The sequence below is a fragment of the Pelecanus crispus genome, chromosome 4 (assembly GCF_030463565.1).
Source record: "Pelecanus crispus isolate bPelCri1 chromosome 4, bPelCri1.pri, whole genome shotgun sequence".
NCBI lineage: Eukaryota > Metazoa > Chordata > Aves > Pelecaniformes > Pelecanidae > Pelecanus > Pelecanus crispus.
Genome location: NC_134646.1, coordinates 40350946 through 40376588, shown reverse-complemented (window position 1 = coordinate 40376588; position 25643 = coordinate 40350946). Strand labels below are relative to the sequence as shown.

General features: G+C 37.3%; 1 protein-coding gene across 2 annotated transcripts in view; it reads right to left on the bottom strand.

The window, feature by feature from the left end:
- RAPGEF2 (Rap guanine nucleotide exchange factor 2) overlaps positions 1 to 25643 on the bottom strand; it is a 188803-nt gene that overhangs the window by 71067 nt on the left and 92093 nt on the right. For both annotated transcript variants that reach the window (XM_075708717.1, XM_075708718.1), the window contains exons 5-7: positions 19494 to 19569; positions 16903 to 17070; positions 14035 to 14052 (exon numbers count right to left, since the gene is read on the bottom strand). In XM_075708717.1, coding sequence (XP_075564832.1) covers positions 14035 to 14052; positions 16903 to 17070; positions 19494 to 19569 — 262 coding nt within the window. The remainder of the gene's footprint in view (positions 1 to 14034; positions 14053 to 16902; positions 17071 to 19493; positions 19570 to 25643) is intronic.

The following is a 25643-nucleotide window of genomic DNA, read 5'->3' as shown; positions in this document are numbered from 1 at the left end:
GAAACGTCCCCCCAGTGCAGGAAGGGAGCACACCACTTTCTGAACTCCTTTACATATAACTATCAACATGCATCTTACTCTGCATTAGTTGGTATTTCCAACCAAAATCTAGCCGAGGTTTCTGTGGCATAAGCCTTGAAGAGTAACACAGAAACATGAATAAAACCATTAAAACAGTAGTAAAGTCACAACTTCCAGATGACAATGCCATGAAACACTTCCTTACTACTTACGGTGGTCACTACTATACACCTCTACTTGCCTGTTAGAAAATTAAGTCACTACTTCATACATGAATGTAAAATTTTAATCAACCTAACAAAGTCTAATTGATGTTCACGTGCATCAGACTGATGAAAACTTGGTGGTTTCCAAAATAGAAAAAAGCCTTTTCATATTCAAAATGTGAAAAGTTATATTTATGTAATTAGGTGGAGAAAACACCACTCACAGGTAATTTGTGAGTCAAAAGAATTTCAACAAATAAATGGTTGATTCTTTTTCCCTATTCCTACCTCCTCCTCACTTTCCAGGTACAGTGGTGCAGTGTAATTGTAGGTACTGTCCACTATCAGTTCAGAAAAAAATTAAATTATATTTTATAAAAAAATAATTAAAGCAGAAGTTCAGTGAATCATTACATGTTTCAGTGAAGAATGAATGTAATTTAAATCAGTGTGAGACACCAGAACAATATATCGTGGAGAGTTTCTATCACAAACAAGTACGAATATACAAAACCTAACCGCAACCTTGTGTTCATGTGTATTTCAAAACCCACGTAGGAACTCCTTGCTTAGACTTAAAGTTTGAAAAAGCAAGACATTTTTGCAAATGCTTTTAGGCAATTAAAGCGAGATGTTAATAAACCTGACATGTAATAATTGGCCATGATGGGCTATCCCCAGCTGCTTTCAAAATATTGTACTTAGAAGAGAGCTGGCATCTCTTTATGAGTCACAGAAAAGAACATTAAAAAAAACCTTTCAAAAGTAACTACAAACATTAGGACATCCTTGGACTACCCACAGGATTCAGGATTCATAAACAGTAGTTCTGAATTCAAGGTAAAAAGTGGCAGAGATCTCAGCAGCATGTATGTACCGTCTGACTGGAATGCCTCTCAACTATTTTACATTCTAGAACGTAATCTCACAGATATTATTCTCCTAAACAGTGTCAACAACACTTGGAGTATTAAACCTTTTTAGGTTAATGACAAATGCTGCAACAACAGATTACCTCAAATCTTCAATTTCAAGCAGTCACCTTAACTCACAACTATTTAAAGGAGCGCTTAAAATTTTATACAGATTACACAGAAACCATTCTTTTCCTGAAGTACCTCAAAACCAGAAGTTATCAGCACATTTTCCCTTCCCTTTAAACACAATGTAAAGATCATTTCCTTCATATTCAAAAACTTAGGCAAAAGACAACAGAACACTGTAAGGTCACCAAATTTACTGCCACTTCATGACTCCAGTAGCTACAAAACCGGCAGGGGGTGGGGGAAGTCAAAGAAATAGAAAAAAAGACCAAGGGATAAGGCAAAAACCCCACAATCACTATGTGAGTCCAAAAACATTCACAGTGAAGGGACTATTACAAAGATATTAAACAGTTGTGTAGGTGGAACATAGACAGCTAAATTGAAGAGTGCAAGAATGGAGTACATAATTTTAAGGAAAATGAGGCAGAGATATGTTCGCTTCCCCCCGCCCTCCTCACTTGGAAGGAAATGGACATTTAAAACTTAATTTTAAGATCAGGGCTGCTGAACGCAAAACTGTTAAGCTCCCAGAAGCATGCTTCTGAATTTTATAATGCTGATGCTCTCTCCCTCCCACTAGCCTTATGAGAGAGATTACTAAATAACAATCTGATGCTCCTACCAGATTTAAAAACACCAACTGAAACCACTAAAAACCCAGAACAATAATTCACTCCAAATGCTACAATACATTTAAATGTCCCACACAATATGAAAGTCTTATTCTAATGTATTTAGGCCAATTTACTGCCAGTAATTTAAATCTCTGGCCATATGACCCAATTTCATGCAAGCGAGTTCCTGTTTATAACATAACACAGACGTGGGATGGTCCAGGCACACCTGTCCTAGCTGCATTTTCTCAAGAACTTTGAGAACTTTAAATAAAACTCTGTTGAATAAAGGAAAATTACCAAATATGTTCTCCAAGGTGAGTTTCTATGACTAAAATACCTCTTTGGCCGAAACACATGGATAAAGTAATAGTATTTGCCAAATTAATATTTTTTTTTATTCGTAAAGCTGTGGCATTATCATCATTATAATGATGTTCACCGCACCACTGGCAACACCGAAACAACAGTTACAATGGAGCGATGCGTGCTGTTTTGCTAACACATTTACTAATGTTACAGACCATTTGAACAAATGCCCTTCTGTTGAGCTGCTGCTGCAGATGAATCTATAATCCGGATCTTTAAAATAATGACAAGCCCAGAGCAGTCAGACTGGTGCCTCAGCTGGGTGGATGTGCCGTAGACTGCCAATCTTCCCCTTGATGGCAGATTCATTTGTCACCTTCTGTGCTCAGCTCTGTTTTCAGTACAGCAAACTTTCTGTTTGCATGCCATCCATCTTAAAATGGGAGCAAGTTAGAGTATTCATTTAAAATACTTGCCATCAAATTCTCTTACATTTGACAATTATGTTAGAATAGACATGAAGAAAACCTATAACTGATGGATACTCATGCCAAATGTGACAAGATGTCCCATTTCCAGAGTATCTAATTTAGCTTAGAAAACCAACTTGAGCAAAGGCTCACCACAGTAACAGAGCACCAAGCTTTTGTCTGGACTCCATATTTATATATTTATTTATGCTTTAAATCTAACAATGCTTTTAGCAAAAAAAAAAAAAAAAAAAAAAAAAAAAAACCCAAAAAAAAACCCCACCACCACAAAACCAAACCCCAACCAAAAACCAAAAAACAACCAAACAAAAAAAAATTAAAGATCAACAAGATCAACATAACTTTTGTGTTCCTGCAACACTTATAAGGTCTTACTTATTAAATTTTACTTGCAAGATCAAAATCATATTTAGCATGTACATCTGTGAAGTCACTTTGTGATGTTTAACTGATTTACCTGTGGTTTTTACATAAAGCAAAGGTTTATTACTTTACACAAGCCTCAAGTTTAATGCATATAACATGGCTTCAAAAGTATATATTATCATGATTAAATGTTAAAAATTAGACATTAAAATTTGAGATATTAGTGACTTCAATTGGCAGAATGGTCACAGACTAGTTTAATTTCCTTAACTATTTCAGTACTTCAGGAGTGGAAAAAATGCAGTCTGTCAGGATAGATGAAGTTTTTCCCAATGCTCATAAAATTTTCTCACCTTGGTGTAAGGACAAGAGTTTAATTTAACGTGTTAATTAAATCAGACAACATGAGAATGTGCTTTCTGCTTTTAAACTGTGAAAAAAAGCATGAAAGCAAACACACAAACACTCTTTTAAGGTCAAGGATTATGATATCGGGCGTATAGAACTAGCAAGGCCTCTCTACCAGATCTAAACAATACCTTGACGTCCATACCTGCTGGGGACAAGGTTCACTACCGAGGTACAAATCGCCTTACTGTCTTGGAGGAAAAACAAAACAAATACCCACAAAAAACCCCACATATCATTGTGTCCATACCAATTTCACAACAGGAAACTGGGGATACAAGTTCTTCACTTATGTGAGGCACCCCCAAAATTTCATGTTCTTCACTCTATAATAATGCAGGAAAACTTCATGGAAGCTGGATAACTGCATACTTTCATGTGTATCCTACTGCTGCACTGTTAAAAGGTAAGAATAAAACTCAGGGATTTTTCTGAGGTCCATCAACTGCCCAAATTCTAGATTGCTGTGTTCTTTACCAGCCCCATTGAATCCTGTTACCTGAAGTAGACTGACAAGTTTGAATTGCAAGGATGATTGTTGTTGCACAGAACTGAATGTCTCTGAGACCACCCAAGGCAAGGGAACAATTATTTAATGTTTCAGTATAAAATATTAATGGATTAAAAACAAACAAAACCCAGATTTTTCCAATCTTTTCTAAATACTAGCTAGTTTTCTGTTTGGTTTTGTTGTTTGTTTATTCATTGGGAGATTTCAGCAGCAGCGGAGAGGGAGGAATTTTGTTTTAAGCAAATACGGTATGCTTTCGAACAGTTTTCCTTGAAGTTACTTAGAAGCTCTAAGGGAAAATCTCATCACTATGTTCAAGGTGCAGACATAGATGGGACTGGCAGAAAACCTCCAGTCTGCCGTTAGGTTTCCAGACTCCCCAAATAATGGTGGAAATTGTGTGTCATTTTTACTACCATATGCGATGTTGAGTCCTTTTTGTCCATCTTCTTGAATGTTTATTTGGACATCTCCTGGGGTAACTAACTACTTATCTCCAGTATTTTGAGGAAGTTTAACTTTGCAAGGGCCGGTTGCTATTGAAGGGGATTTTCATTCACTTCAATTGTCTGTAGGAAGGAAATAACTTTTGGTTTTGCCTCCAGCCACAGTCTTATCCAAGGACACTCTCCAAAGAGCCTACTCCAGGAGTTCCCAATTAAAATCAACGCTAAAACCAGTTTACCAGCATAAGATCATTTTCTTTTTCAAGAACTCTCCTCATGCCTCTGCATATCCTTCCTTGTGTAATGCACCATGCGTTAACGTATCTCGAGAGCTTTGTGCCCTGGCTCTAGTAACTGTACAGAAATCATTTACCCAGACCTTTCGCTTTTATCAGTAACAAACGCCATGCAACTTCAGTTGTCCCTTACTTTTAAAAATTATTATCAAGCAAAATGAGCCAAATTGGTTTTAGATAGGAAAAAGGTCAAAATACAACATAACATCCTTCAAATAAAGAGACCTGTATATAAAATTCTAAGAAATGCCCTTTCCCTCTCCTCTTCCCCAACCAAATAAATCAGAGGGCCAACTACCATCAACTGAGGGATGTCCCATTTTGCAAATTTAACACTACATTTTTCCCTTGCAATTACAAGATCGCTTACCTAGATACAGAGGTGCTAAATAAAATGAGGTAGAAGTGCACCTACCAGATTGAGTCTCACTAATAATTTGATTCTACACTGTTTTGTATTCCAAGATTACTACCAGAAAAGCTGTCAGCATGCTTACTTTGAAGATGATCTTTTGTGTGCCATGGGTCATTTGCAGACTTCAAAACCAGTTAGCTGTAGGCCTTTATACTCACAAAATTACAACATTCAAGAGTAATATAGAGAATATAATTTAGTGAAGTGAAAGGAGGAAAAGGTAAAATATTTTACATTTTAGCACATGCATACACACATGCATATGCAAATAATGCAAAGCTGAGTGAGAACACAATCTGTGTCATTGTTATGCCAGCCACATCAACAATACACATAACACCTGCCAGCTGTTCCAGGTGCATGTCAAAACTTTACTATCTGAAAATTCAAAGACAATTAAGGCTAACCAGTCAAAACCAAAGCCCAGCTCCCCATACCCATTACTCATACAACAGAATAACTAACACTTTAACTAGTCCTTACATAAAACAAAAGTTTTTTTCATTACACACATACACAAAAAAAATCTTTCCATCAGAGATATGTAAATACCAGGAATTTAAAAAGTGCTCAAGGGTGCTTAACCAGAAATCTAAAACAACTTTGTTTCACAGTGACCTGGGTGTGGCTACATAAGCATGTTAACAGGGTGGTGAAGGAAAGGGAAAGCATTTACACACAAACCTTGTGGTAAATTCAAGGTAACTACCTTGCTTTACTACAGACATGTTAGCTCCCCTGAACTGAACTGTCACCTACTGGAAGACACAAGCATGGACAACGACATTTACCCTTAGCAGGACTAGCTAGGGCACTGTGATATACACATCTACCCAATAAAGTAAAAAGGGTTTACAGATTAGAAGATTTTCTCTCAGACTTATTAGTCTTTAAATAAAGCAAATTATTCCACCTTTTTTCCTAACCAGCACCTTTGGCCAAGACAAATCTTTGCTTAAATTTTAATATTAAGACTACCTGGAAGGTATGATGGACATTGTTGCATCTTCATTAGCGGCTGTGACAGCACTTTGAGAGAAGCCTGGTATCTGTAACTTGGGGTACTAACTCTCAACTAAAAGCTTAGAAACAGAATTATGTTGAATGTGCAATTCAAAATTCAAAACTGTATATCCTTCACTTTAAACAAACACAGCTTTTAAAGAAAACAAAGCACCTCCCTCTCTTTCACCCCAAGAAATCCACCACCACTAAACTACCATCACAGACACAACATCTAAGATCTATCCTGAGACCTTGGTCAACTCCTTTACTCCTTAAGCATGTTTTAAATCTCTGACTCTGAAATGTTTATTTTTAAGGATTTCTGGCACCTTTTTTTATTAAAAAAAAATATTGAAATAATACACAAATAGGAATCATAGCATTATTTCCACGTAGCAAAAGTTACAAGTACCACAAAGCTTCAAACACATGAAAATCCAAGCTATGTTAAACTAAATATACACAGTTTACTTCTAATTTACTATCACCATTCTGATTTACTTTCACAAATTACTGTTTAAGATCACGACACCAGACTAGAAGCCAGGAGTTGCAGGTTACAGTTCTTGTTTTATTACTAGATGCTTGCATTGCCTCTATTTTCCTCCTTCCTCATCTCAAACTCATTTGATACTCATGCACCAAAACTCATCATGGAAGGGTGACGTTTAAATGTGTTGGAATAGGTTCCAGTCTTTAGTGGAGCCTTTAGGCATGACTATAACACTAATATTCCCAAATATGGAGAAACAGTTTTGTTTTGGTTTGTTTTTTTTTCCCCTTCACAGTTGATAACTGCAAGACCAGTGAAGAACTAACATATGCCAGTTGTCCAAGAAGAAAGAAGTATTTGCAAATCCAAAGTAGAACGTGAAACAACTCACCTTCTGGACTTAGAATCATAGAATCATTTAGGTTGGAAAAGACCCTTAAGATCGAGTCCAGCCGTTAACCTAACACTGCCAAGTCCACCACTAAACCATGTCCCTAGGCACCACATCTACAACTTTAGATTGTAGGTGTCTTTTAAATACCTCCAGGGATGGGGACTCAACCACTTCCCTGGGCAGCCTGTTCCAATGCTTGACAACCCGTTCCATGAAGAAATCTTTCCTAATAGGCAATCTAAACCTCCCCTGGCGCAGCTTGAGCCCATTTCCTCTTGTCCTATTGCTTGCTTCTTGGGAGAAGAGACCAACACCCACCTCACTACAACCTCATTCCAGGTAGTTGTAGTGAGCAAAAAGGTCTCCCCTCAGGCTCCTTTTCTCCAGGCTAAACAACCCCAGTTCACAGAATCTTAGAATCATAGAATTGCTTAGGTTGGAGAAGACCTTTAAGATCATCCAGTCCAACCATTAACCTAACACTACCAAGTCCACCACTAAACCAGTTAAGGGTAGAGTAGCAATTTCATGTTTCCTGGCTTGGTGGCTGGATTATTTATAATGAAAGTAAAAACTAGGAATCATTACGATTGGAAAAGACCTCTAAGATCATCAGTCCAATCATCAACCCACCACCACCATGCCCACTAAAACATGTCCCAAAATGCCACATCTACCCGTTTTTTGAACTCTTCCAGGGATGGGGACTCCACCACTTCCCTGGGCAGCCTGTTCCAATGCTTGACAACCCGTTCCATGAAGAAATCTTTCCTAATATCCAACCTAAACCTCCCCTGGCGCAGCTTAAGCCCATTTCCTCTCGTCCTATCGCTAGCTACTTGGGAGAAGAGACCAACACCCCCCTCACTACAACCTCCTTTCAGGTAGTTGTAGAGAGCGATAAGGTCTCCCCTCAGCCTCCTCTTCTCTAGGCTAAACCACCCCAGTTCCCTCAGCCGCTCCTCATAAGACTTGTGCTCCGGACCCTTCACCAGCTTCATTGCTCTTCTCTGAGCACGCTCCAGCACCTCAATGTCCTTCTTGTATTGAGGGGCCCAAAACTGGACACAGTATTCCAGGTGCGGCCTCACCAGTGCCGAGTGCAGGGGAACAATCACCTCCCTGCTCCTGCTGGCCACACTATTCCTGATACAAGCCAGGATGCTGTTGGCCTTCTTGGCCACCTGGGCACACTGGTGGCTCATGTTCAGCCAGCTGTCTACCAGCACGCCCAGGTCCTTTTCGGCCAGGCAGCTTTCCAGCCACTCTTCCCCAAGCCTGTAGCGTTGCATAGGATTGTTGTGACCGAAGTGCAGGACCCGGCACTTGGCCTTGTTAACCCTCATACAGTTGGCCTCGGCCCATCGATCCAGCCTGTCCAGGTCCCTCTGCAGGGCCTTCCTACCCTCCAGCAGATCGACAATCTCACCATGAGACTTGCTCTCTAGGCCCTTCACCAGCTTTGTTGCCCTTCTTTGGGCATGCTCCAGCACCTCAATGTCCTTCTTGTAGTGAGGGGCCCAAAACTAAACACAGTATTTGAGCTGCGGCCTCACCAGTGCCGAGTACAGGGGGACAATCACCTCCCTGCTCCTGCTGGCCATGCTATTTCTGATACAAGCCAGAATGCCATTGGCCTTCTTGGAACATTTCATCTTTCCCATGTTTCAATACTTCCTTAGTTGCTCAGGATATTTAAACGACTATTTTTATAAATTTTTTGGTGGGTGAATTTCAAAGCTCTAAAATGATCATTTTAAATGATTGAAATCAAATACAAAAGCACTATTAAAAGTACTCAGAAACAGAACCTTTTGTGGAAAGATTGACATCAAATACTAATCATTTTATCTTTAAGTCACTACGTCCAGCACAGCTCACATAACAGTGGCTCAGATGCTTGGGAAAAAAAATGAACCGGCAGCTTCTTTCCATGCTTTAGTGGGCAAATATTCACATTAGAACTATCACTCACGATGCTTATCTGTATAGAGATGTCAGTGTTGAAAGGATCTGTATTGGTATTCTACAAATAGAATGCATAGGCAGATCCCATTTCCCCATATGTTCTTTATATGCAAACGTTGTTTCCAAATGAACAACCTGACACTAATGAGGATATCCTATTCAAAAAATGTTTAAGAACCCATGTATGTGTGTGGTTTTTTTAATCTTCTTCAGTTTTAATCAAGTGTAAGTGGTGGAAATTCAATATTTGTATTTAGTTACATTATGCAACAATCAGTTTTAAAAAGTTATGAAAAATTAATTTTTCTGCTGTATGAACAATTTTCTGCTTTGATGACAAACTTCATATTAAGTTTTATACCCTGCATCTCAGAAAAGCAATCTTTTACATGATATAAAAGAGAACATCACAAGTCAGTAACAGCAAAAAACTCACGCTACTCTGGAAAATCTATGCTGTTATTAACCAAAGTTTCACATATGTGTGGTCATAAAGCATTGGCAACTCTACAAGCTGGAAACAGGACCTAGTAAGATCCTGTAAGATATCAGTAAGATATCTAAAAAAAGAAACAGTAATATGACTGACACTTCAGTTGCAGAAAATATTGCATAGCTTCAATGTTTCTCTTTGAATTGCCAAATCTAATCACAATTACAAGTCCAATTATGACATCAATGTGAGCCCTTCCAAAGGGAATTGAAGAACAGTAAATCCCAATGGATATACGAGTTCTGCAGCAGGGATGATGTAATACATAATACTAGACATCCTCTGACAGAAGCTGCAAGTTGACTAAATAACACACTGCATGTCATTAATTTTGCATTAGCTTGCCAGTAGACATTACTAAAAGGATGCTGAACTAACAATTTTGTCTTGCTCCAGGTGCTACACAAAATAAAATGAGAGCATTGCTCATATATTAACAATAATACCTAAAATAATGCATAATTTTAAACCATATTAGTCCCTTACAACACAGATCAAGGAAGGAAGCCATGGGGCTAAAAAGGTTGTGTTTTGCCACAAAACACAGAACATAGGGATGGGAATTACGTATTACCATTATAACATTACCAGTGGATGTTCCCATAAAGAAACATCCAACTTCTATACAAAAAAGCCCAAACCCTCAAACATCCTGCTTCCCCAAACATTTTTGACTACCAAGCGTACCTGACACCAGGACCCCCAGTAGTTTTTCTGTGCCTTTTCTCCTTTTTAAATAGACTTCCGAGGCCAAGGATGTTTAAAAAAAAAAATGGTTTTTCCCCACGATCTCTTCATATACTTTATAATGTTGTATAATGTCAAACTTTTGGTGTGTTTTCTTCCTACAAGCAAGCTGGTTTTTTTGTTCGTTTGTTTGTTTTTTAATGTGAATACTCACAATTGACTCTGTGGTTTGTTTTTTGTTTTATTAAGTGAACTTGTATTAGAATGAAAGTGCTAGATAATCCTAAAAATCATCACGAACATTAAAAGCTGCAGCTATTTACAGGCTTGAAAGATTGACAGTATTCCTTTAAACTAATTTCTTGTAGTTTGGGTATCTGACAACGGTTCCTACAAATTTAAACTGAAATGACTGAAATTCTATATGTAATAAAGATGACTAAGCACACTACTGTATTGGCATCAATTTACTGTGTAGAACACAATGCACTAACAAGAACATATTATAGCAAAGCAGATGACAATACTTTAAAGTCCACATTGTTGAGAAGCACATATGAGGTATTTCATGATCATTTGTAGTGGACCATGGAAAGACAACCAGCAATATGTGTTTTACCATATAAACATAAATACACATGCAGAGAAGCAATAGTATTATGCTGGTTTTTAACATGAAGTCTCTTCCCAAATTATGCTGGACATCTGTAACAAGGTCCCAAAATAAAATGAGCTGTTTTGAATTCTCATCTACTATATTAACCACTAGAAAACACTGCTTGTCATCTTGTAAACTTCCACATTGCTTCAGTAGCCACACACTGAATAGAGAAAAACAACTAGGCTTTTGCATGAAATTCAGGCAGAAAAATTTAAAATTCCTATTTTTTTTTAAATCCTTCCTAAATGTAGAAATATGACATACAACAGCTTTGTCAATTTTTAAAATGTTATTTTGCAGACAAAGGAAAAGGCAAATTTGTTTCATAAAATAGAGCAATCGACGTAAATTTTCAATCCCAGACTTTTAGACTCTCTTGCAGACCATGTGAATGCAAATGGTATCAGGAAAAAAGGCTACTCTGCCAACACTTTGCAATAACTTAGTTACAAGAGAAGATATGGGCAGGAAGCAAGGTTTCTGCAATTTGCTACTGACTTTCTAGGTGAGCAGGTTCTAATACTTAAAATCTTATTTAAAAAGCTAGAAAAAACCCTCATACTTATTTTTTGAGGGAGTTGTGGCTGCAGATGAGACTTGACTCAGCCACATTAGACATGGTTTCAATTTCCAGCCCTTTTCTCATTCAAATTTTCAGTCACCTCCTTCAAATAAAATCCAGAAGGACAATACTTGTCTGCCCTTAATGCATCGGCGTGACGACTGGCTCCATAACACAGTGTGCGAGGATAAAATTGTTACATGCTTGTAACTTGGGGAAGAAGCCGGGGTTATTGATGGCTCCATGCCCACCGCTCTTTTCCTTCCGACACCGGATAAACGGGTTGTCACCTTACGTGAATCTCAAGCTGAATGGGATAAGAAAGGCCACTAAAGGCAGAGCGCCCTTTTGCAAGGATTTCAGCAGCTAGCTTTAAAAAGCCTGGCTGAGGATGCACTAGCAGCAGTTTTCATAAGCCTGTTAACTAATTCAAATCTGGACAGATTCTCACAGAGTAAAAAAAAACTACACACTACAGTTTCTGTTCAGGGCTATTCACAGGTGCTTCAGCATTTTATTTACAGGCCTACCTGCATCTCTCTAAATATTCCACAGTAAGCTTCGATATTTTGCCTTTAGCAAAGGAAATATGTAATAACCAGCTCAGCAACACTCAGATCGGGTTATGACCAGTTCTTCACAGATGCACTATAGCAGCCATAAAGTTTATTGGCAATAAGATATTGCAAGAAAAGTCTACCCTTTTTAAAATTCATTCCATAGGTGACTATTCTATTTTAAAATTAAAAAAAAAAAAAAAAACAAACAAACCAAAACACCAAACAAAACAAACAAAAAAAAAAAACCCAAAACGCCAAAAATCAACCTAAAGCAGAAGAAAAGCCATGTAGGTTCTCAGGAGAAAGGATCCACACTCTTTCAGTCCAGTCACTCAAAACAAGGGCTTTCACTGAAAACATTAAGTGGCCTTAAGTATAGATACAAAAGGAAGAAAATCTACTTTCAGAAGTTAAAACCCGATTTCTATTATTAAGTAACGCAGTGTTACACTAATCTAGTTAAAGACAGTTTCTGACACATTAGCAGTACAAGCAAAAATTTTCCATGAAAAAAATCTGAACAAGGTTTTCCGGATTCAAGTAACAGCAGCTCAGCCTAAACTTATCAGGATTTTTTTCCTTCCCTGAAAAAGAACAGATTCATTGTATCAAACTACAAAGGGTGGCAAAAAGGATGCCATTTTATCAGTCTGATACAAACACATTCATTTTATTTCCATATTTTATGAAGTTTCTATTTTCCTCATCCTAGAAATCAGGATGTTTCCAAAAGTAACATGCTTAAGTACAATATTCAACATTAGATTTTATTTTAAATGGTCTTTCAAGCATTAGGGTAAGTTATCAAAATATTATGAAGTATTTCAAATTCCTATCATAATTTGAGGAGCATATTATCACTCTTAGCCATAATATTTTAGTAACTGTAGGTTACTCAGGGCTCATTCCACTGAAAAACTGGCGAGCACTGACCTCACGATAAGGAACTAGGCTCCTAAAAGAAATGTAGCATATTTGTTGAAGGAAGAGAGAATTTCAGCACAGAAATCACTTGCCTATGATACTGGAACCATATTGAAATTTGAACCCTTGAAGTTTTTTAAAGAAATGAACTGAACAATGTAACAGAAGGAACTTTTAAAATAAACACATTTCCTGATAAAATATTGGAAGAATTGACAAAAGTAATATTTGAGGAAAGGAAGACTTTTGAAGCTAAAGGAAAATACTTTTAATTTCTTTTCAGCTCTAACAGAAGAGATTTCTCAATCGTAACAGTGGAGACCTTTAACAGTTTGACAAGACACATTCTTACCAAATGTTGTATTTGGTGGATGCTCAGTATTTACTCACTTTGGCATCAACAAATGCAATTACAAATACAACTTAAGTTTAAAAGATGCCACTGAGATCTTCATATTACTTTGACTGTATTTAAGATCCGACGTCAGTCAAAACTACACCTTGTTCAGTTTGGTGCCATTCCAAGACACTTGACTCACTTGGGCACACTTTTCTCCCTAGCCTGGCAAGCCTGGGCCCAACCCTTCAGCCTTTCAAGTAACGGCTATTTACACGTACTTTGATGGGAGTCTACAAAATCCAACTGCCATATATCAAATCAGTACACATTATCAGGATGGAAAACAAGCAAGAAGCACTGCTACAAGTTTTCAGCTAATGAAAAACTTCCCATTGCATCTTCGGTGCTCATCTTGCCATACTCCCTCTAGTGACTTGCAGGTACTAAGCAGCTACAGTGGGCCTATTTTTTAAATCAATATCAAAGATTCCATCCTCCATGTCACGGAGGAGATACTAGAGTAAAGTGTCTGTCAAACACTAAATATTTTATATATACCCTTGGCTTATTGTTTTCCATTTTCTCTAAATCACAGGACATCAAAGCAAGGAAGAAAGGTCAATCAAGCTGGGCAAGAGACATTGTGCCGTCACCAAATCACATTTACATTAGTATTTTTATATCATAGTGAGATTGCTCAAGTACCAAAGCAAAGGCTAGGAGACAATTTTAGTCATAACACTGCATCAATATTACGATATCACACTGCAAACCCACAAGTAATTTGTTAGTGGACCATACACAGTAAGTTACAATACCTGAGGTTTAGTGCATTCCTGTGAGCCAAAATGAAATGAATGCCATATAGGAGGAAAGGAAAAGATGAACATTATCAGACATGCCATAGTACATTCCACCACTATGAAGATAATGTTAAAATTATGTTAATGAGGGTCCACCATCCCCTACAAGTTGACTCTATTGCAGAATGCCATGCTATAACTGAGAGCACCGTATTTAATTTTTAATTCTTGAGAAGCACAGCCATGCATCTTCATTTAAGCTCTACATTTCACTCTACGTTTTCACAAAGATATAGAAAACTTTCTTCAGAAAATATTGCTTGAACTTTCTGAAGAAAAGCATTCAGAGACTACTGCAAATAAAGCATCAATAATTCATCAACAAAAAAAAAATCGTTCTACATGGTAACTACATATGTAGGGCAAAACAAAATATAGGTAAATTACACATTTTGTGATGATTTTGAGGATACTATCAAGCAGCTTTATTACTTTGAATCTCATGTACCTAACAAACCAGAACACATCCACAAGAAAGCGCAAACTTGAAAACAAATGCACCATGTTAATCCTTTTTCAATTTGCCTTAACACATTTTTACTGCAATATCTCAACATCTGCATTTTTTAATGGTTCTTTGTTTGTTTATCCAAAATTCAGAAGTAGAACCAAAGATGAGACCCTGACAGATGCTGACCAAAGAATGAACGGGAAACAAACCCACAAGATCTGTGCCATAATATGATTTGAATTCCTGTGTTTCTTTAAAAAAAAAAAAAAACAAAACCAAAAACCAACAAACCAAAAAAAAACCCCAAAACCAAACCCCAAAACCCAAAAAAAAACTCAACCAACAAAAAACCCAAACCACATCAACAAAACCAACAAAACCCTGTTTTCTCCAGTCACTTTTTCAAGAAATTAAGACTAAAAAAAAAAAAATGAGGTCAAGGGACATAAAATAGGAAGGGAGAAAAGACAATGCAGCCTTTAACATGTATGATTAAAGCAATAGAAGCAGCATTGGTAATAGAAGTGAATGGGAGAACAATGTATACAAGATCACCAAGTACTGTAAAAATAGGAGGGAGTGGGCCAGCATGGAGAGTCTTGACTACATTGTAAAACTCATTTGAGCTTATTTGACTCTATTTGTTTGGGGGGGGGGGGGGGGGGGAAGTCAGTCATATGCATCACATTACACTTTTTAAAGTAACATTTGTCTGTAATTATTGCAAATTTTACAGTTTATTTGGCAATCTCTTCCAACTCAATATGAAATCTCGCTTGCAATGAATTTCCCAACACACACACAAAATCATTATGAACTCGCACAACAGAATGGCACACAATGGGCTTTTGCTCTTAGTACCAGTGTTAAGCTTACAAAAAATCATCAGGCATACCTAAAGGCAAATTTATACAACAGGCATGGACCTATGAATGCAAATGGCACTATGTGTAATCTAAATATTGCCCTTCTAGAGTTAGAGAAAAAAAATCACACTAAAACTGTTTGCTGAGCACAACACACACATCTGAATAATACGAACAAAAGTAACTCTTCCTGTAATTCCTACACAGTACAATACCACATATTTACTTTTTCAAAAACAGACCAGTAAAACGTTTCATCTTCAAACCAAGTGAACTGGCTCAATCCGTAATAAATTTAGAGGCAATTAAAACTGCACTGAAAATTAAACCATTAAAAGCTGTTGTATAAACAAAAACAAATTGTTGGCATAAAATGTAATTATTCAGCTCATGAGGAAAAGCCTGTATAATTAACAGATGTAATCAAACATCTACACACTTACAGACACACATTGAATATACAGGGAACTGGCAAACAAGTCAAGGAATAAGGATAAAGAAGGAAAAATTGAAAAAAAAAAAAAAACAAACCTAGAACTGCATTGGATCGAAGACAGTATTTTAAAAACACTAAAGCTCTAATCCTGCAAATTTATATTCATGTGGCTTACACTGTGCAAAATTCAGCCCAATGAACTCAATGAGATCAAATATGCACAGAAGTTATTTATGCCCATGCCTTTATGGTTCTAGCAGATTTGGGGGCTTAAACAAATAAGTGAGAGCCAAAGACAAACAGTTTTTCCAGTATTTTGCTTACAGTTGAAATCAATACCAAACTTACATATTAATCTAATAGAGCTTTTCTCAATTTAAAAGCCATATAAAATATTTAGTAGAATAAGTTTTGTTTTAAATATTAGTTTATTTTCATCTCAAGAGAAAGTCTGGAAACTTTCAACATGTAAGATTATCCCCCCCCCCAAAAAAAGAAATGGAGTAAAATGGCCAAATGATATCCCTGATGACGGGCAGACTATGTGGCTCACTGAAACCCCAGTATAAAGGACTCAATGCAGACCCCAGTAAAGGTTAATTTGACATTTAAGTTCTGGATACCAACAAGAAATGACAGATTTAATCCAAGAATTTGGCCTACTGCAATGCAGCACAGTCCTTTTCGGGCAACAACTCTTATCATGTATGTGAATGAGTGCTTCATTAACTGACCTTTTAACACTGTACACTAAACTATTTGTACTGTAACTTAATACCAAAAGGAAATGAGAACATAGTTTCTTTCACATTTCAAATAATAACTGGAACATTAAGAAATAATACACGACATTCACGGTCTTAAGAAAAGTGCTTTCAACCCTGAACTAGGATGCAAGCTGCACACATGTTCATGTACTGATGGAGCCAAATTCACAGTATTTTAAGGGGAAACCTCCCTACAGAAGCACATTTCTTTAAAGATACCAGCAAGTTTAGCCATTTTAATTGTTTTGTTTTCAGTAATTTTCTTGTTTATGTTTTTGGGAACCATAAATACAGACAGCTTACCGTATGATAGCCTCTAGGTAGAGGTGGCTTCCCCACTGGATAAGGGTCAACAGTATCAATAATTGTTTGTCGCTCCCCTTTTTGGTTGATTTTCCTAAATCTTCTTCGAGATTGCCTATGAGAAGCTTGACGCTGGAAATATTCCTCATTTTCATCCATGTAATCAACCTACAATAAATGCAAGAGAGTGTAATTTGCCACAAGAAATAGAATCATAGAATCATTTAGGTTGGAAAAGACCTTTAAGATCATCCAGTCCAACCATTAACCTAACACCACCAAGATACCAAATAAAAATGTTTCTTCTTGTTAGAAACACAACAAATCCTATTTTCAAAAAACAGCAGTTAGCTTTGAATTTCCTGCATTTTCAGCACTAAGTGTGAAACCACCTCTGGGGGGGGCGGATCAACATTGTTATGAACAGCATCACTGAATATGGCCACTTTTCAAAAATGACATAAGAAAAATTCTCCCTTCCTCCCCGCCTTCTTACTTTTGCACAAAAACAAACATTTCACTACTCAATACATTGCAAAAGAAAACTGGTATGAGAGAGCACTTGGTAGTTTTCCTACTGATCTCCATTTGTCACTTGGTATCTTCCCTAACCAACCTATGGCAAAGTCTTTGCTCTCCAATAGGGAGCACTGGTTTTATTATTTACTTTAGATATTTTAAGGGCATAAAAGGAGGATTTCTAATAGACTGGATTTACATAAAAACAAATCACTTCAAAACAACAACAGGGAGAATAAAAAAAAATACCTATTAGGTATATCCTAATATAAAATTAGTCTTCTCTTCAGTTTAAGAGTCTTCAAAGTAATAGCTCTAAATTACTACACAACAGTATACAGCAATGAAAATATTTGAACTAGGAATTCTGGTTTTCCTGAAAGAGAGCAATCTTTTTACTGTAATGTGGCTGAAAATCAACATCTTTTCTGTGTTCACCCTACTAATAGAAACCTTACTCGAGACTAATGGAAATGAGGGAAGGAGGGGAAAACCCAATTTTCAGCATTGGCTATATATGGGGATTCAGTTAACTCTTTCTATTCAATTCCACCCCCCATGGATAAGCAGTATTTCTGAGAACGTAGAGAAGAGCTTATGAGGCACCTTGCAAGTTTCCTCCATATTTTTCAGCAAGGAAAAGAAATATTAGACAAAATACTCCTAAGAATTTGCAGCGTATCTGTGTCAGAAGTGTCACCTACTAGTCAGCTCATGTCACTAAATACAACTTTCAGTGTACTAATACAAGGGGTTGAGCACAGTTGCTGGTTCACCGGGTAGAGCTGGTAACATCCACCCCCTCACCACTGGAGTAGTTACTTCATATCTGACACACACACACCCTACACCTCTCCCACTGCTCCTCCCCACAGAGTGACCCCATCCAGCCCTGAGACTGAAAGTTACTGTGCCCAACAAACTCTGGGAATGGGATTCTTTCCATTCAAGGTACAATTATTCCTTTGAAAGGCTGCATTGAAGTTTAATGTTCAATTTCAGCTTTCCCAAAACTCTAGAGGTCAGGTTTTTTGGACTAAGATGACACATGTGAGAGTACCTGCCCCTGATCCAACACTATCCACCAGTCCAGAAGATTTCTTCTGGACTTCCGTTTAGTCATCTCCTTTCCCCATGCCTATCTTGATCACTCTTCCTTATAACTTATCAAGGAACGCACCAGACAGACAGCTTAAAACCCACAAAAGCATGCCTGCATTTGCATAAAGGTAAGCCAGAAAGCTACTTTTTTTACCAATGAACTTCAAACAAGTAACTTCATCTCTTCTACAAGCCTAAAGCTAATACCACAATTTCATGAGCTTCTGCAACTTTTACAGAAACTGTCACTTTTTAGGAAAAGAATTCTTAGTGTCCCAGCCTACATTTGAACTATCATCTATGTATGGCTTAGATAATTGTTGTGCCTGTATTATGAACTGATCACCATCTCAGTGACAGAGGAAAAAAAAAAAACCCCACACACCACATTTAGCCCATCGATCGTGCATTTGTTCAGATGATGCACCCTGAGGTGGCAACTAAAAAGTTTTGAGGCTGTGAACCCTCAGAGACAATGCTGTTCTGCCACTGGACTACAGCAGATACTGATAACAAAATAACCTTCACCCAGCAAAGTCAGCAGAATTTTCAAATATTCAAACTGCTTCTTAAACCCTCAGAGAGCTGAGAATAAGTTTAATTCAATCAAACAATAATTACTTAAGCTACCCTGAGATTAATACTTTAAAGCATCTATGCTTGCCTATAATAATAAAACACCTTTTAAAAAAACGTGTTTCACAAAAACTGTTCTGCTACTCTGCTACCACAAGAAAGCTTTAGTTTTACAAGAAAACTCCAAAAGTAAATGTAACAATATAAAAGATGCCTTTATCACTCAAACAATGCAAGTATGTGTGCAAAGAATGGCAAGAAAGGTATGTATGACATCTTTGATTTATAAAAAGATCATGTGCAAACCAGAAAACTCTTCGAGTTTTATTGGAAGTTGAAGTGTTACCAAAGCTGGTCTGTAAAATTTGAAAGCAACTGAAAGAAGATATTCTTACCACAATCATTTCAGACGGCTCTAAAACAATGCATTCACAGCCACGCCTGAAGCTTCCTGCGGAACGCTTGCCAAAACTGAAGAACAAAAATACTTCAATCAGAACAAAGATCAGAACTGTAACACAATCCATAAGCATATTTACATCTTCTCCAGATATTGTAAAGCATAGAAAAAATTTACATACCTCTGCACAATACAAGTTTCATGCATACATCCTTCAACAAGTAACTGATACCCAGAAGACACCGAGCTGTGTAATTTGTATTTACATAGTTTACTAAGAGTATTTGCTAAATAATTCTATTAAGACTAAAATAAGTGTTAATCAAGTGCTGTCTGCTGAAGATGCGTGGTTGATTCTGAACTACATTACAGACTTTGATCTAGTGTCTTCTGGCATTACAGTATTAAGTTACCTGAGCTATCTGCATTTCAATAAAGCAAGCTAACATACCAAGGAAAGAATGAAGAGGCTGATCAACTTCAATTAGCTCTTTTTTACTTAAAATAAATTAATGAAATAAGGATGCTGAACATGAGAGTATTCCCAGATTGAACAGATGAGGACAACAGGTTCTTCTGCCTTTCATGACACATTCCCACCTTAGTGCGAGAATGAAGCATGATACTATTTCGCTTCCTGTAGGATAAAATGGAAAGCTATTTCAGTTTCTGAAGTGCTCTGCCTGTATTAAATGAATGTGTCTCTCTGCAGGCTCAACTGCAAAGAATCCTCAAAATGCAGCGGTAGAGGTGGAGTGCAGAGAACCAGTACATAATTCAGTGAAATACAAGACCGTTATGGTTAGATCCTTAATCATACGCTGTCAGAGTGGAAGAAAAGACAACCAGCTGAAGTTTCTGGGGCGTGTGCTTCCCCCTCCACGTAGTTCATATTTAAGCCTGCCAGGTCAATGCCAGACCTTTCCTGTCGCAGAGAGGAAGGCAGGACATACGACAAAATGGCTGAAACTTCAGGACACCTCTTGCAGTCTGCTGTAACAAACCTGACCTAAAATTTGCCAAGAGCCAATGTAACTATTTAATTTAGCCTTTCCCTTTCTTCAGCCTGTCACTGTGCAACAGGCATGGGAAACCTCCCTATCTGAAGCTCACGGGGCAACAGCTATTAAGTTTATGATAAACAAACAAGACTCAATAAAATTGTAAAATCTGAATTTTAACCAATCCTATAATGCAGAGTCATGGTGACAAGCTTAAGCTACGATGTTTGTGAAAAGTAACTTTTTTAAGCTTTATTTCATAACAGGCACACTGAAGAAGTTCATATCCCATTTGGAACAGTGTATCTAGCCAGTTTGTATCTACTCTCCTGCCCTGCCTGGCGATTAGTAGAAATGAACAATTTAACTTGCTACCCCAAAGGCTAATCTCTTGACAACAGCACGTTTATAGCTCAAAAAGGCGGCAGGCAGATATTGAAAAGAAATGCCAGCTGTGCTTATTCATCAAAATAATAATCGCATTTAATGGTACATGGGACTTCTATAATAGAAAAAATTTTCCAGAATACTAAGCCTCTTGAAAAGAAACATTCAATAAAGAAATCTCTCGACAGAATGCGTATTTTCCTAGAGGCAAACACATGCTTCCTCCTGTAGTCCAGCAACAAAACACGGAGGGCTTTACTCTGCAATTCCATCTTGAATTTTATACAGTTTCAACTCCTCTTAAAGATATCAGAAAATAAAGCCATTATCTTGATTCATTAGACTGTTGCAAAAGTGACAAACTTATTTTCTTGCTCATTAACCTGATCCATACACACAGTTTTTCCGTTAAAAAAAAAGGAAAGAAGAGGGAGAGAAAGGAGAAAGTGAATCATTGATTGAAAAACAACAATGGAAAAATGGTGATTAGGAAGTCAACTTATTTGATATTCTAATTGAAAACAAACACAGAAATATTCTTTTTCCTCTTGCAGATCCTTGCCCCCCTCTTTGTAACCATTGGTTTTGGCCTAGAATACACTACTGCTGTATTTTTTGCCAGCCTATTTTCTAGCCTCACAGCAAACACCAATTTCAACAGAAAATGCATATACGCTTTCCCACTCCACCATTTCTTCTTCCTCTATTGCTGTCTGCAAGTATCAACTTTAAACTTCCGCCTGTTGCTAATCACTACTGACATTCAAGAGTTTCAAGCTTTAGCAAACACAGTAAAAAGAAAGAGCTGTGTTTTGGATATGCTTTTCTATTCTTGAATACCTTGTTTGGATTTTACCCTTCAGCACAAGGGAACAGGTAGTCAGCATATTAAGACGGAAGGCATGCACTGAATTACTATAAAGAAAATTCTTGATTTCTGTTCCCAGTAACACACTGGTTCTCGCAGCAAATAACCACATCATTGCTGTACTGCTCAGATTCCTATGACAGCACAAAATTTATCAGAGCAGACAGGGCATCACACGTATATGTTATCTTTGAGCAAAGATCACAAGGCACTTCAGGCTGCAAACCAGCTCTGCAATCTTTGTGAAGTGTTATAGGCAAGAAGACAAGTAAATCAAGGCAGAAGAAAGTTAAATGACCTTTCAAGTGCTGCAGTTCTCTTCTGAGATATGCCATGCCAGCTAAACCTCCTGACTTCCCATCTGCTGCTGAAAGTTCATCATCAGTGAGGAATTCACATAATCAGTGAAAATTAGGAAACTCTCTTGTCACTGTCCACTACGTCTGGATACTTCAGAAGTGTCCAACTCTGACTGTGGTAGAACACCCCTCACAGTATTGCATACTATCTGTTGCAGAACCACGCTTTGATACCTACACACGGCCACACAAGTACCTGTTGACATGCAACTTTGAGAAACAACTGGGATCTTAGGGCATCGCCAATCCTACTGTTTCAATTCAGAAGACTGGTATCAAAGTTAGTAAGTCTCATCACAATTAATTTCTCAGAGCTTCACACAAGAGCAAAAAGCAGAGACCAATGAAAAAGGCCTTCACTGACACTCTTCTCCACCTGAAATCCCTAGCTGCAGTAACCAGCCCCTAGGCAGAGGAAGCAACCAAACAAGCTTGATTTAATTGAAAATAAGTAACTTAAAATATTAGTAATCAGTAAGAAGCAGCAAATACCCAACACATCATACAGTCTGTTTACTGAGCCGATCAGAAAGCCCAGGCTGTAAAGCCTTTTATAAAATACCAGTAAAAAAGCTTCATGCAAGGGACCACAAGCTGGCATGCAAGCTGGCTCGAGGGATCCTAGGTATCGCAAAGAAACGGTAGCAACAAATAAAGTTTTGGTGGGTTGACAGATTATCTTCATTAAACCAGCTCAATTTTAGTAACTTCTGCTAGACACTGTTCTTTCCAAATTTTGATGCTAGACCAGACTTACCATGGAAAGTCAGTTTGACTACCCAGATTTATCACAAACTATGCAGCCTACATGAGCACCGGCTAACTAAAATAAAATGTAGAAAGCCTTTATTAACCAATTTCAATGGACCAGGTATTTGACAAATATTCCTTTCCCTTACTGTAGTGTGAAATAAGCCTGTGGATATATGACTTCACTAGGGAGCTTAAGGTTAAACCACATTTTTGTGTTTAAAATGCAGTAGAGAATTTTACATAATATGCACTTCATATTTGGTTGTATCATATTATTCCTTAATAATTTCAATCAAAATTGTCTTATTACATAAAGATAAAATCTTCTCTCCTACCTAAGCCTTACTAATTTCAACTCCTAAAAATAGCAACTATTAAGTCAGCGATGCACCTGAGAGAATCCCAGCTTTGCAACTATTTTCTCTAAATCAGTGATGCACATGAAAGAATTTCACCAAAGGAAGCTCAGGCAGTTTAAAGTTATCTTTGCAATGGTGGCTGTCAATATGGGATGTAGAGGTTATAACAGTAACCAGGCAGCATTCTGGCTGTCTAAATTAGGCTATTGCTGCCTCACCTAACTTCCCCGAAGAACCTTGTCTGGCAGCAGTTTTTCCAACACTTTTTTTCCTGCTACCACATAAGCTCTGACTTGAGGTTCTCTGAGTATTAAACTTCACAGATGCTCTCCTCAGTACCTGTCCTAGAGACTCTTTCCCTTCTGGAGTCCTTTTCTATTACAGTTACTTTTATTCCCCATAAAGCTACTGAATGCATGATGTGAATACAAATCTACTTTGAAAAAACCTTGAAGATATACAAAACAATTTTATTTACAGGAATCCACTTTACAGTAGCAATTTTGAAACTGGCTGATAAAAAAACCAAACACAGACAAAAATCCCACAACAGCTCTTACAAGGTTAAATATTCTCCCCAAGCAACTGCTCCCTAACTATACTATTCCCTGAAGCAGCTGACAAAAAGTCTAATTTCCCACTTGAGTATTCAAAAGCATCATTTCCAAATAAATCCATTAGTACTGAAACAAAACAAAAAGAACCAAACAACTTTTGGTCACTATGTGTATTAAAAGCAGGCATTTTAATCCATATAAGTAATTTACAACTTCGCTTCCATTCTGATGTGTTCTAAAATTGAGTTTACACTGACTGTAGATGACAGTTCCCTTCTCTGAAAGTGTACCTTACTACATATATATCTCATAACTCATTATACTCAAAACATACACAGTTGGCTAAAGAACAGATGTATTACAGTTTACAAAACACTGGTTAATAGAAGACAAGTTTTAAGTGAGAGCTAAGGGTTTCCATGTTTTCCAAGTTTATACTTTCAGTTTTCATTAAAAAAACCTTTACAATTATAAAACTATAATTAGTGCAGTGGCTAACAGCAACATGAGAATAATTTAAGACTGCTGTCTGCATTTCTTCCCCTTCAAATTTATTAGGTTTGGTATTAAACCAAAACAACAAAGTACCTCAATTAACTGAAACACTTAAGGATACAAGCAACACATTAATTTTCACAAGCACTTACACATAGAGACAGCCAGAAACTTCCAGGTATTGAGGATGACTCGTTCTATCCTTTCTACTATTATCATGACACTGGAGGAGAGAGCAGTTTTCTCCAGCCGTGACCCATCCATTTCCCCAGGTCCCCAGACACACTCGTACACGCACACAGATGCTCTTTTCAAAGCTCGCAGGAAAGGCGGCAGCTACTGAAGAGCGAACATTTTCCCTATCAGCATTCAGCCCTGTCCCCTCGCCTGGGGCCTCCACATTCCTGTTTTCACATCAGCCCAGCTCCCAAATGGAAAGTTATTTCTCCACACTGGAATGTAAACGCATTCATCAAAAGCGATGCAGAATCTGAAGAAAACTCCACTGACGATGAACACCAAGAAGAGGTTTTTCAGTGAAAAGCCCTTTTCTTCCTTCCTCTTATAGATCAAAGATTGCTCACAGAAAACCCAGTTTCACTAGTGACAACTATTTTTCAAACGGACATGTAAAACATTATGTTTTCCTCCTATCGTGTAATCTTAACCTTTATTTCTTCTGATATTCACCACCTTCCATTAGCTTAAAGTAATAATTAATCCACAATGAATCACAAGTCTTTGTGAAACTGCATCTAAGTCTCACAAAGAAAGCTCCACGAAGTGCGGTCATCTATATCGTACACATTCTTCAGCACATTTTAAAGTGCAACATATTGTTATAGTTTTATGTGTTTGCAAATGCAGTATTTGGAATAAAGCTGTTGATTTAGAATAAAGTCTACTTAACTGGCATTTCCTTTAAGTCAAAAAGCATACTCCAATTAGACGTGTTCTAGAGCAAGGAAAAATACAAGTAACACATTTTCTTGCTTCTCAAGTTGTTAGAATTTTCTATGGTACATTTATGCAAGCAAATAAATTCCATATAAATATTGCTTTTTTTTAAAAAAAAAAGTTCTACCAGATACTGAAACCAGAAATGTAATGCATGATTATTGAAATGATTTATACCAAAACTCTAGCAATCAGATATTCAAAACCTTTCTTCTGAAGTTTTCAAATGGGATGTACGAAAAAGCCTATGGCTTACGATCACTGCTGTGCAGTATTTGCCAGTACAGGAATCTAAATATACATGGAGACTAAAGTAAATGTTTTCCCTCCCCCACCACCCTGGAAATTAATCCTTTTCTCTTCTAGACTGTAGCTGAATAAATCTATAAGCACAAAGCTTGAGTTCAGT